A 13678-nucleotide genomic window follows, 5' to 3' on the forward strand; every position below is an offset into this window, starting at 1 on the left:
TTAATGCGCATTTATGGGATCAAACATTGTAATTTGAGATGAAAAGTTGGAGGTCTATTTTGCCCTCTCTATGTTACAACTCTTTCAGACGTATTCTTAAACACAGATCCTCTATTGCCTGATTAGAGTAACTATAAAATGTAACACATTTCATATATTTTTAGTTACTTGGATTTAAACATACATATAATATTAAATCTCTTTTCGGAATGAGTACGCATATAACACATGTGTTTTTCAGTTACTTGGTATTAAACATACAAATGTTGCATCTTTAATTGGAATGTGTACAGAACCAGGCAACGTTTCGGTTATATGGGAACATTGTGCAAAAGGCCGGTTATGCGTAAGTTAAACAATTTATTCAAATCAAAACACACATGGCTTTCTTATATAATCGCATTGAATAAGTTTACTTAAACAATTATCGATCCCTTTTCATTTTAATGATGAATAAAACATTTCTGCAAGTAAAAGATCAACAAATCTATACCACAGTTATAAATAACGTTTGTTCAATAGCTTATCACAGATAATAAGATTAAAATATTGACCGGCTATGTTCGATTTAACAAACTTTTAGACATCGCATACTTATTTAAAACAAGAGAAATATATATACGTAAGTATTTTAGCTGACGACATCCATTTATTGATTGCATGTTCGTTTTTTTAATGTAATTGATTAATAACTTAAATCAATGTTTGAATGATGGTAAATAATTGTGTAATCTTTAGTTGTTTTCAGTTGGCATGCTTAATTATTAATTGTTAGGTTCTTTTGACGTTATGTAACGTTAATAAAACAATTTTCAACGAAAAATGAATGTTACTTTATTCAAATATAAGGACTTTGTTAGCTAAATCTACTAATTTTATTAGATATTATGAATTTTTAAAACATATATATATATATATATATATATATATATATATATATATATATATATATATATATATATATAAAGCCTATTTAAAGCCTATTTTTAACTAAGAATTTAATGTAATTTCAGGATATTCTTGAGAATGATGATATTAAGCTTGATACGATGTTCAAGTTGTCATTAGCTATTGATATTTGCAAGGTAAGTATCAAAAGGTATTACATTTAAGCGATATAGATTTACTTCAGTATCTTGGGATTCGTGTAACATTTTTAATGCCCCATTTGTAGGCATTATGTTTTCTGGTCTGTGCGTCTGTTCGTCTGACTGTCCCGCTTCAGGTTAAAGTTTTTGATCGAGATAGTTTTGATGTAGTTGAAGTCCAACCAACTTGAAATTTAGTACACATGTTCCTGATGATATGATCTTTCTAATTTAGGAAATGAAAGTGCGAGTGGGGCATTCGTGTACTGGGGACACATTCTTGTTTAGATTAAAATCATTCTTTCCATTTCCAATTTTCAGTATACAATTACTAAGACAGGTGCATATTTCAAATCTTTTCGGAGGTTTTAACGCAATTAAAGTAGGAACACATGTATGAGATGCTGAATAAACTATTAATCAACATCATTAAAGAGTTGTGACTAGCTGTTTTGCACACTTATTTGGATTATGTTTAAGTACGCTGAAATAAATTCTACATTTCCCTCTAACTTTAAAATTTGAAATAAAATGATTTCCATTATGTTCTCTGATTTATTCTAGTGTTTTAATTGAAAACATCATATGCTTTATGATGACTTATTCATAATAAAATAGCATTGGGTGACTAGAACTTTTGAAATTTGCACATAATGTCATTAGACAAAGTTTTTTAAAAGAGTTTGTCTTTCAAAACTTACTTCACTTTATTACTTACGGGAAATGTTTCTAGTACAATAAAACACAAAACTTTAAAGAGAGTGATGGTTGAAGTGTTCTGCATTAATCTTATCCTAGTTTTCATTTTGAATTATAATGGCATGTTTTTAAATCACATTTGAAATAACGAATATAAAATTTTACAATTTATACAAATGGAGCAAAGTGAAAAGATGATTTCTTCTGTTTTTAAATATCCTTGAATTACCGTTTTGATTTTTACAGGGACTAGAATATATCTACAAAAGCGACCTTAAATACCATGGAAATTTGAAAAGTACCAATTGTGTAGTGGATAGTAGATGGACCTGTAAGCTGTCGGATTTTGGACCAAGAACTATTTATAAAAACTTCAAGGACGAAAACAGCGACTGGAGAACAAAAGCAGGTATTACATACAGTTTCCAAGGAAATGTCAGATTGTGTTTTTCATTTTACTTAAAAGATAGTTAGCTAAAGTTGTTAAAGTTTACTTGCTACCTCTGAAATATCTGACAATTCTTCCAAAAAGATTGTTATTATACAATCAGTTAGACGATTTACCGGGTTTGTAATAACATGAGCAATGGGTGCCACTCGTGGAGCAGGATCTGCTTACACTTCCAGAGCACCTGAGTTCACCCCTAGTTTTTGGTGGGGTTCCTTTGCTTAGTCTTTAGTTTTCTATTTTGTGTCATGGATACTATTTTTTGTCTGTTTGTCTCTTTTGTATTTTTAGGCATGTCGTTGTCAGTTTATTTTGATCTATGACTTTGACTGTCCCTCTGGTATCTTTCGCCCCTCTTTCAGTAGATCATTTATAAAATATTACCATATGGACAAATCTCTCTATCTATCTATAATCATAATGAACATGAAATATTAATTAGCATTCCGTAATGGTTTCACTCAAAACTTACCAAAATTAAAGTAAACAATTGTTTATCATTGATATGTTCCTATCATAAATTAACTGTAAGTTAACAAGACTTTGAATTTTTGAAATACGAAGGCTTTTCTAACTCGGGAATAGATTATTTAAGCTATATTTGGCAAAACGTTTAGGAATGTTGGTCCTCAATGCTCTTCAACTTCGTACTTTAACTTGCCTTTTAAAAATTCGATTCGAGCGTCACTCACGAGACGAAACACGTGTCTGGCGTAAATATAAAAATTCAATCCCGATATCTATGATGAGTTTATTTACTGTTGTTCTAGTATAATACGTCTATTAAGAGGATTTAAAGTAAGGTAAAAAAACAAAACGAAGATTATAAATAATAATATGTACTCGAGAGTTCAGGTGCATCAAGAGGGTAAACATTCTCTGGAATGTATGCGCCACCCGGATTCGAAATCACACTCAATCGGAGTGTCCCAATCAAAAATATAATGCAATTGATACATTGACTAATCAGACTTGTCTGGTATCTATGGTTAAATTAATGTTTGATGATAATCCTTAAACTTGGTAAAGTGTCGATTTATTCAGTTCTGCTACGTTACACTTTTGAAGGAGTTTTTGTGTCAGGAGCACCACCACAGTTTATGAGGGTAAATGTATGCATTGCTATATGTACATGCCATATGATATATAGGACAGATGTTACATTACTATTGAGATATTGGAAGTTGACAATAGGAAAACTGAAATCATCAAGCTTGCTTTATATATTTAATGTTATTTGATTTAAAGCATTATTGATAAAAATGTCACATAAAGCTTTTATTAGTAACTTTTTGATGTACTTTATACAATCAATATAATCGTCATGAAAATGTAAAATACATTTTAACTTTCAAAAAAATTGGTTTTAGAGTCCCTTTTCTGGACAGCACCAGAGCATTTAAGAAAGTGGGTTGTTCAACATCAGAAAGCTGGATCAATACAAGGAGATATTTATAGTTTTGGTATCATAGCGAAAGAACTAGTAACACGAGATAGTCCTTTTGGATGTGAAGCTTATATTCCAGCAGATGGTAACTATTTTAAGTTAAATATTTCAAGTGATATTGGATGTAAAGTTCATGTTACACAATTTGACTCAAATTTTCATATTTATATTATAACATACTAAAACGTATATCCTACTCCTAAAACGTCCAAAATAAACAATTTACAAGGCATCAGCTCGGTAATTTGTATCATCGTTTCGTATGTATTTTAGGCTAGACACCACCTGATCAACTATCGAGCTGACACTAGAGACTGCCGACGGTCATATAAGCGATATAAACATAAATATAGATATAAATATATAAAGCAATTGTGCAATTAGGTTATAGGATTTGTTAAATTTCATATTATAGTTTAAAAGTATACATTAATCATAATTTTCACCTATATAAGAATGCGTTTTTGTGAATCGAATCAGTCAATCATATTCACTTTCAATGTTAACTGGGCACTAGCTGTTAAATTCATGCTCTTCGCTTAATTTGACAAAATTGAACCATACTGGCTGCTAAAATGAATTATTATTTCACTTTTTCACTATCATTAATGATTGAACACTTAGATTTTTTTATATATATTTCATGGTTAGTACCCCTTTAACATTCTTGTCCTTTTGAATAACTTTACACGGACGATCAATGAATAATACAACTCTCGCTAATTGATTAGATTGAAGATCTCATGCATACAGATTCAATGAGATCGAATTGGTCTCTTGCAAGCGAATAATTCAACGTCATTGTTCTTTTGCTCAATTTAACAAAATTAACAATTAACAAAATAAAATGAAATAGTGAAATGTTAATTCCCAGACAATTAATAGCAGACAGTATGTACGTTATTAACTGTCTTCGAATTAAAATTTCACTATTTCACTTTCATTAATGATTAAACGCAAACATTATATTTAAACTTTTTATATATCATGTAGCTAGTACTCCTTTATTATTCTTTTTTTGCTTAATGTATACCAAAATATTTTAACGATGTTCATATCAAAATACAGAAAAAATATAAATGCCTTTCCAAAGAGTCCATAAAAGTGGTTAAAACAAGGGAACTAACTTAAAACCTTTATGAATGACTATCCATACAATCTTCCAATTATATTATAGGTGTTATATTTATGAAATATAGAAAACCCCAAAAAAATGTAAAAGGAAAGTTATGTCCTAGCCTGATGAATGGATACACAACACAATATTTAAATATCTGAAACGTTACATGAAGCAAAAAAAAAAAAAAAAAAAAGAAGTCAATAGATTTAAGTTTTTATGTCTTTTTCGAAAAATAAATATTTGAAAGCTTACATTTTTGTCATGTACAGAATAGATGTTTTGCCTAATTTCATGTCTGTTAATATATTTTAATCGTTGACTATGTTTTTCTTTTTAAGAAATAATTAATAAAGTAGCTGCTACATTGAAGGTGCCATTTCGTCCGAAATTCTCACACATGTCGGACGACGCAGAGACAATGAAACAGACAATGGCTATTGAGGCTTTAATAAAACGGTGCTGGGCTGAAGATCCTCAAGTCAGACCCTCAATCAAGCGTGTTCTTAAAACTTTGAATGCCATCAATCCATTTAAGTAAGTTATAATAATGATCGTAGGGACCACATTATTGAAATGCGCAGTGAAAATTGTACCGTTAATGTTATTCATGTGCTCTGTGTTATTGTTTTTGATATTTTTTAGTTATTTTGAGCGACTGTATTCAATCAGCACGTTTGACTACCTTACTGTGCTTTCTGTATCTGGTTTCAAATTATATAACGGTATTTATAATACACCTCGTTGGTTGATGATCAACCTGTTGGTAGCTTAATTGTGGAAATGCTTTATTATGTGTGTTATACCCTAACGAAACATCGCCTAGATAGGCAAAAGAAAAGGATAGGAAAGGTTTGTGTGCATCTAGAACTGGTTTCATCGTATAACAATTTGTTAATCTTCCAATTCAATCCATTTGTAATATATATTGTGTCTTTGTTGGTACATCTGGTGTTTTGGGCGGAGTCAAGATTGATAAAATGACTTCCATTTATGAAAAAGGTTACTCCAGTACATACTCAATATAATTTCTATATTGCAGTTTTTCAAATACTGATGAGTATGATAAGAAACCCCAGTTCACATTTTTTACTTCCAGAAAGTCGAATGTAATAGAAAATATGATTGTTATGATGGAGAAGTATTCTAATCAGTTGGAGGAACTTGTAGCTGACAGGACAGCACAGTTAGAAGACGAAAAACGGAAAACAGATGCTCTTTTATACCAAATGCTTCCAAGGTAATATACATTCTTATAACATACAATTATCAGATGTGTACATTAATCATGTTTATAGAAGCGTTTTTATCGCTAGATTAATATCTTTTACTGACATATCCTCTATATATTCGTATACTTTGGACCTCATTTAATATAAGTACTGATACATTATAAAAAAGGGAAATGGGTGATTGCAATGTATATTATATAAAAAGATTACAAGGGAAAAGGGTGATTGCAATGTATAACTTTGTACTTAGAGATGACACAAAAATAAAGACAATAAAATAAGTTGGGTAAAGATTGGAATGAATTAGAATAAAAGATTCATTACAAATATAAAAAAAATATGCGAAAAAAAAGGGAAACTTTGAATAGTTGTTATTTACAATCATACCTTCACTTATTTAATATTGTTTGGATAATGTATGCTGATCATTCAAATAAGCATATACTTGTGTTTTAAATAAACGTTATATGATTAAAACCTTATATGGATTAAAGGTTTATCATGTGACATTCAGTTTATATCAACATATCGAATCCATATCCACGTCTCAGTCATTACAGCTGAACGGACGTGCTGTACCAGCTCTTCTTTACCTGCTATCTTCGATTAGGGTTTACTTTTAGATGATCAACGACTTACTAATTTAGATTCTAGAAACCAATCCAACGGTGTACAGAAAACGTTGTTGTTGACGTTTATTCCCTTGTCAACATGCACTCCAAAACTCATTGTAGATGGGGGAGTGTTATGCCGATTGACGTCCGAGGGCTGTATCCTTGGTGTTAGATGATTGACCTTCATTTCACTGCATCACGGCTTTGGTCCTGATAATGTTCCAGTCATCTTTAGTACTAAGTCCATGACTCATCTACCAATACTCCATCATCGAGGTTAGCGGGCTGCCAAGCTGATAAAACTGGCCCTGAATGCAGCCGTTGTGAAGAAGTAAGATCAAAATAGTCAACAAACCTAAAAGAACTCACCAAAACCAAAATGCGGCCTACCAAAATGTCGTCCTTTACCACCTGTTCCTGACCCACAGCAGAAAATATTTAAACAATCACCAATCGCCTTCGGACACCGAGCCGACCGAGCGAGGGCTGTATAGCCAGTCAAGGTCGTTAAACACTTCCAGTTGTTGTTTATATCAACTGTAAATAAGAAACACATGTTTCAACTCCGTCGGGCAAATCTGACATTTGATTGGTTTGACATTTGTTTTGTGTCCCTTTTGGTTGTAAACTCGGTTCATATATTTCATTGGTTTTCAAATATTCGACTTTGACCGTTCCCGTTGAAAAATGAGCGTCAGTCACTTGTAGTTTATAATTAACTGTTTTTATTTTTTACAGAAAAGTGGCAGAGGATCTGAAGCTAGGAAAAACAGTGAAAGCTGAATCTTTTGAGAAAGTGACAATATACTTTTCTGACATTGTCGGTTTCACAACAATAGCAGGAGATTGTACACCTATTCAGGTAAAATCAAATTGATAGTCGGTAAAATCAAACTGATAGTCGACGCATTCATAAATCTATTCTATTTCATACATAAAAATATCCTTATAAATAAAAAGTTTACATTTCATTTTGATATTTGCTACTGTGGGAAAAAGAATAGTTATGGTAAATCATTCACTCTAGTTCGTATTTCAAATGCATTTTCATTGTAAATACTATTGCACTAAACTGTGAATTGGGATTACCATATGTAAGATGTTCCACATTTCAGGAGTTTGTACTTTTGCAAATTTGAAAACAAATTTTACATATAGGTAGACAAACTAGAAGCAAAAGGTAAAGTCACAAAAATACCGAAAGCCGATTGAAATTCAAAACGGAAAAGTCCTAATCAACTGACAAAATCGGAAAGTCAAACACATCAAATAAATAGATAACAACTGTCATATTCTTGACTTGGTGCAGACTTTTTATTATGTAGATAAAATTGATCATCATGATCCTCAGAGGTCCTTGGTAACCTCAGATAACTAAGAACGGTAGACTGTTTTATACCAGTAGTGACATCGTTTACAATCCTTTGCTTACCCATAGTCTGTGATGAGGCATTCAACATAGCAATCAAATGGGGAGTTACAAACTAAGTTTTAACCTAGGAATAGGTTTAATACTTAGTTAGCATTATATTAATATAAGTGCAACACTAAAAAAAAATAATATTAGTGTCACACAATAGATAAGTAATTATATATAGATATATGCTATATCTGATTTGCTTGTCTATTTATTTTTTAGGTTGTGGAACTATTGAACTCCCTGTACACCGTATTTGATGATACAATAAAATCGTATGAGGTTTACAAGGTAAGAGATTTGACACGTTATGATTTTTTTGCTGTTTTGGAGCTAATATTTTTATTTTATTTTATTGAATGTAATGAAAATTATTACTAGTATATATAAAAATTAAAAAAATATACAAACAAAGATGTACAATTAAAGGACACGTTTGTCAATAACAATAAGGTATCTACATTTACAATCATATTTCACTTCCTTTATTTAAAGAAAAACTGTAAACATGATTTTATTAAAGGTTGAAACAATAGGAGATGCCTATATGGTAGTAAGTGGTTTACCAGAAAGAAATGGCGACAAACATGCCAGTGAAATGGCTTATGTAGCCCTAGACCTCCTTGATGGTGTGAGAAATTTTAGGATGCCTCATGACCCTGAAGGTTGTCTACGTATTAGGATAGGTAAAATAGTGTGAAAATTGGAAAATTTACTTGGAAATGATTTATCGTAACATTAATTTGTTTTTTCTTATTTTTTTTATTCAAAAATTGACGACAAGAGATGAGGTCCTGTTCCAGACATCTAAGTTCTTTAGAAATTAATAAGAATTAGGTCCATAGTCAGATGTTTTCATTTCCATTATCGGTTTTGTTGACAGAGGAAAATATTAAACCAAATTAGATGTCAAACTCTTCCCTTCGAACAATTACCAAACGCTATCGTCATTTTGTGAACGTTTGGTCAAATTAATGTCAGATAGGACACCTGAAATGTTTTACGTGTAACCACACTCTTGTCCACTTTCTTTCGACTGCGTTGTCATAGAGTGATTTTTTAAGAGGATCGATGATTTGCAACCATCTGAAATCGATCTACAATTTTTATTATTGATTGGATTGAGAAATGATGAAAATAAAACATATTAAGTGATAAATTATCTACTTAGTTGTAGTACAACCTTATATTAGATTATTACTATATTGTGTGTAGTTAAAATACATGTAACGATTCTTTAGGTATTCGATTTTGAAAGAAATGTTTTTTACAGAATACGTATTTGAAAATTTTGATGAACACTTTTTGACTACAATTAATTCCTTATGTGCAGGTCTTCATAGTGGTCCAGTTGTTTCAGGAGTTGTCGGACTTACTATGCCAAGATATTGTCTGTTTGGTGACACAGTTAATACAGCTTCTAGAATGGAATCAAATGGGGAAGGTAATTTATATGATATAAAGTTATTGAAGGTATCAGGATTCGTCTACATAAGACTCCTCAGTGACGCTCAGATCAAAATAGTTATAAAGCCAAACAAGTACAAAGTTGAAGAGCATTGAGGACCCGAAATTCCAAAATTTTGTGTCAAATACGGCTAAGGTAATATATTTCGTGGATAAGAAAATCCTTAGGTTTTTCGAAAAAATGAAAAGTTTTGTGACAGGAAATTTATAAAAATGGCCTTGTTATTGATATTCACGTCAACACTGAAGTGCTGACTACTGGGTTAGTGATACCATCGGGAACGAAACGTCCAACAGCAGTGGCATCGACCCAGTGGATATGATATCCTGGTATCTGTGTCTGTATCTGTTAATTCTTACTATAAACAGGGTGCATTTTTGTTTAACATGGCTGTGTCATTCCGAATGTCTTCATTTAAATACATTTTAAAACATTTACTTTATCAATTATCAGAAATCTCTTAAAAACTAAAATTTAGAATTTTGGAAGTTTCATAGAAATATGGAACCTTTGAGGTGTCAAGAAAAGTAAATAAGATGAAGTGGTAGAGTTTTATCTACTTTAAAATTTTCTATTTCAATTTTTTGACGATCTTTTCATAGATTTTTTACGTGATTGTTGTAAAGTAAGATTGGTGGTAAGTTTCAACAAAAATAAGAAAAAAACAAAAAACAAACAGAAAACAGAAACAGACTTGGAAACATTCTTCTTTTTCGTTGACATCACTTCAAAAAAATAATTTTGATTCTCTATGAGTACCTATAGCCACCAAAAAAATATAAGCAAAAACTTAACTCATTTGAAATAAGGGGCAATATTTTTTCATCTTATTTTTTAGCTTTGAAAATTCATATGAGTAGTGCAACAGCAAATATGTTGAAGGAAACCGGATTATTTGAACTCCAGAAAAGAGGTGATCTAACGATAAAGGTAAAATGAAATGATTTTAAAAGTAAAATCACAAAAATACTGAACTCCGAAGAAAATCAAAACAGGAAGTCCCTAATCAAATAGCAAAATCAAAGGATAAACACAGCAAACGAATGTACAACAACTGTCATATTCCTGACTTGGTACAGGCATTTTCAAATGTAGAAAATGGTGGATTGAACCTGGTTTTATAAGGCTAAACTTCTCACTTGTACGACAGTCGCTTCAAATTAAACATATTATTAATGAGCATTCATAAATAACCAGAACAAAAAGTCGAACTCGGACAAAGTAACATATTAAACTTTGTCCGAATGAATATGTACGATATGCCTATCGTTATACCTAACGAGAAGTGGAGGCTGTCGCAAGGATATTCAAACTCGTAAATCGAATATAAACTAGCAACGACATTGTCAAAATAGTCTGAAAAAATAACAAAAAGTAAAACAACAATCAAGAAAAGACCACAAGCAAAACTAAAGATTTGGGTGATCTCAATTGCTCCGGAAGGGTAGGCAGCTATTAACTTGTCCATAGTGTATTTCAAAATGAACACACTTACAAAATGGATTTTCTGCAAACAGAATTTTGTACAATATATATTAGCATATAAACTTATTTACTGTACGCATTTTTTTTTATAAGTGTGAGGCAAATTTTATTTAACGCCGTTGAAAATATAAAGTTGAAGAGCATTGAGGTCCAAAGATTACAAAAAAATTTGCCAGATACAGCAAAGGTAATGTAGTCCCTAAGGTACAACAGCCTCAGTATTTCAAAATTCAAAGTTTTGTAAATTGTTACAGTATTATATTTTAGTTAGCGTGTACTTACAATTTATTTTTATGTCCCGTCTACGATAGTAAAGGGGCGTTATATTTTCTGGTCTGTGGGTCCGTTCGTCCGTCTGTTCGTTCGTCTGTTCGTTCGTTCGTCCGTTCGTCCCACTTCAGGTTAAAGTTTTTAGTCAAGGTAGTTTTTGATGAAGTTGAAGTCCAATCAACTTGAAACTTAGTACACATGTTTCCAATGATATGATCTCTCTAATTGTTATGTTAGATTAAAGTTCTGACCCCAATTTCACGGTTCACTGAACATAGAAAATGATAATGCAAAGTTCAGGTTAAAGTTATGGTTAAAATTTTTGGTCAAGGTAGTTTTTGATGAAGTTGAAGTCACATCAACTTGAAACTTAGTACACATGTTTCCTTTGATATGATCTTTCTAATTTTAATTCCAAATTAAAGTTTTGACCCCACTTTCACGGTCCAATTAACATGGAAAATGATAGTGCGAGTGGGGCATCCGTGTACTATGGACACATTCTTTTTGTTGAATTCATTAAATGAGTTATTTGCTCTCAGGGGAAGGGCAGTATAATTCATTAAATGTGTTATTTGTTATCAGGGGAAGGGCAGTATGACAACCTACTGGTTCATTAAATGTGTTATTTAGTCTCAGGGGAAGGGCAGTATGACAACCTACTGGTTCATCAAATGTGTTATTTGTTCTCAGGGGAAGGGCAGTATGACAACCTACTGGTTCATTAAATGAGTTATTTGCTCTCAGGGGAAGGGCAGTATAATTCATTAAATGTTATTCGTTATCAGGGGAAGGGCAGTATGACAACCTACTGGTTCATTAAATGTGTTATTTAGTCTCAGGGGAAGGGCAGTATGACAACCTACTGGTTCATTAAATGTGTTATTTGTTCTCAGGGGAAGGGCAGTATGACAACCTACTGGTTCATTAAATGTGTTATTTGTTCTCAGGGGAAGGGCAGTATGACAACCTACTGGTTCATTAAATGTGTTATTTGTTCTCAGGGGAAGGGCAGTATGACAACCTACTGGTTCATTAAATGTGTTATTTTTCTCAGGGGAAGGGCAGTATGACAACGTACTGGTTGGAAGGAATAAAGAAAGAAAATATATCTAGTCAAGACTCGTCTAAACAGTACTATTCTCATCTGAGAGAAAATATAGATCAAGCAATAGAGGACACAGAAAGTTCAGAGGAAGAAACTTTGCCCGATTTATGTGAGAAAATCAAACACTCTGACGTTTTCCAAGATGGACAGAATAAGCTTCCATCTGCAAATTTAATTCAACTTTCTATCAAAACTCCAAGTTTACAATTGTTCGACAGTGACCAAGAAGATGCTGACCATTAATACAATTAATTCAAGTTCTTTCATTTTTACAAGACTTAGTGCAATTGTTAACGAACAATTTTTCCAGTTCATAAATGTGATATTTTGTTATTTTTTTCATTATCTTTACATGTGGAAATGAGACATGTTATTTTACTACTTGTCTTGACTCTGTTTATAAATGTCATTAGTTTTTCTATTAAAAGTATTCGATAATATTTTAAAAAAAATATGCAAAAAACAATAAAATGCTAGAATAATTAAAATCTCACGAAAATAGAGCGATACAAAGAAACTGTATATTTGTGTTGGTATAGGCAAAACAAATTAGCTAACAAAATCAGCTGAAAAAAATAAATAGACTAATGAAAAGGTAGGTGTTCGTACACAAACCATCCGGGAAATCATTAAAACATTCTACCTTACGTCTACGTTACTAATATACCTTTTGTTAATAAAACCAGAAGTGAAAAGGACGACGTTTATCTGTCAAAACCATGGTTAAACTGATTTTCTTTTACTTTCCATCATTCCCTTTTTTTCGTGGAGCAGAATCTGCGTACCCTTCTGGAACACCTGAGATCACCCTTAGTTTTTGGTGGGGTTCGTGTTGTTTATTCTTTAGTTTTCTATGTTGTGTCATGTGTACTATTGTTTGTCTGTTTGTCCTTTTCATGTTTAGCCATGGCGTTGTCAGCTTATTTTCGATTTATGAGTTTGACTGTCCCACTGGTATCTTTTATAGTCCGTCTTTCAGTGGTAGCCTAAATTTTACGAACTCATCCAAGTTTACTCATGATCAAAACCAGGTATGATCTATTGTATTATTTAATTTGCAAAAGTCAAGATTTAAAAACAAAATATTGTAAAGGCACTAAGAAAGGAAAAAAAAACCATGACACATAAAAGTTAATATACCGAATTTGAAAATCATAGGGTTTGTACTTACATGAGCACCGGGTTCCAGATAGGAGCAGGATCGGCTTTCCATTCTAGATATCACCCCGGTTTTCGGTTGGAATAATGTTGCTCAAGCTATTTCTATTTCTGTATGTTGTGTTTT

General features: G+C 31.9%; 1 protein-coding gene across 1 annotated transcript in view; it reads left to right on the forward strand.

The window, feature by feature from the left end:
* LOC143082402 (atrial natriuretic peptide receptor 1-like) overlaps positions 1-12864 on the forward strand; it is a 28918-nt gene extending 16054 nt beyond the window's left edge. Inside the window, exons 9-20 of the mRNA XM_076258052.1 lie at positions 242-346; positions 1014-1085; positions 2034-2196; positions 3606-3767; positions 5141-5336; positions 5899-6039; positions 7384-7507; positions 8285-8353; positions 8586-8748; positions 9396-9506; positions 10369-10460; positions 12343-12864. Of these exons, the coding sequence (XP_076114167.1) occupies positions 242-346; positions 1014-1085; positions 2034-2196; positions 3606-3767; positions 5141-5336; positions 5899-6039; positions 7384-7507; positions 8285-8353; positions 8586-8748; positions 9396-9506; positions 10369-10460; positions 12343-12636 (1692 nt within the window). The 3' untranslated portion in view covers positions 12637-12864. The remainder of the gene's footprint in view (positions 1-241; positions 347-1013; positions 1086-2033; positions 2197-3605; positions 3768-5140; positions 5337-5898; positions 6040-7383; positions 7508-8284; positions 8354-8585; positions 8749-9395; positions 9507-10368; positions 10461-12342) is intronic.
* Positions 12865-13678: the final 814 nt, after the last annotated feature.

The sequence above is a fragment of the Mytilus galloprovincialis genome, chromosome 7, assembly GCF_965363235.1.
Source record: "Mytilus galloprovincialis chromosome 7, xbMytGall1.hap1.1, whole genome shotgun sequence".
Taxonomy (NCBI): domain Eukaryota; kingdom Metazoa; phylum Mollusca; class Bivalvia; order Mytilida; family Mytilidae; genus Mytilus; species Mytilus galloprovincialis.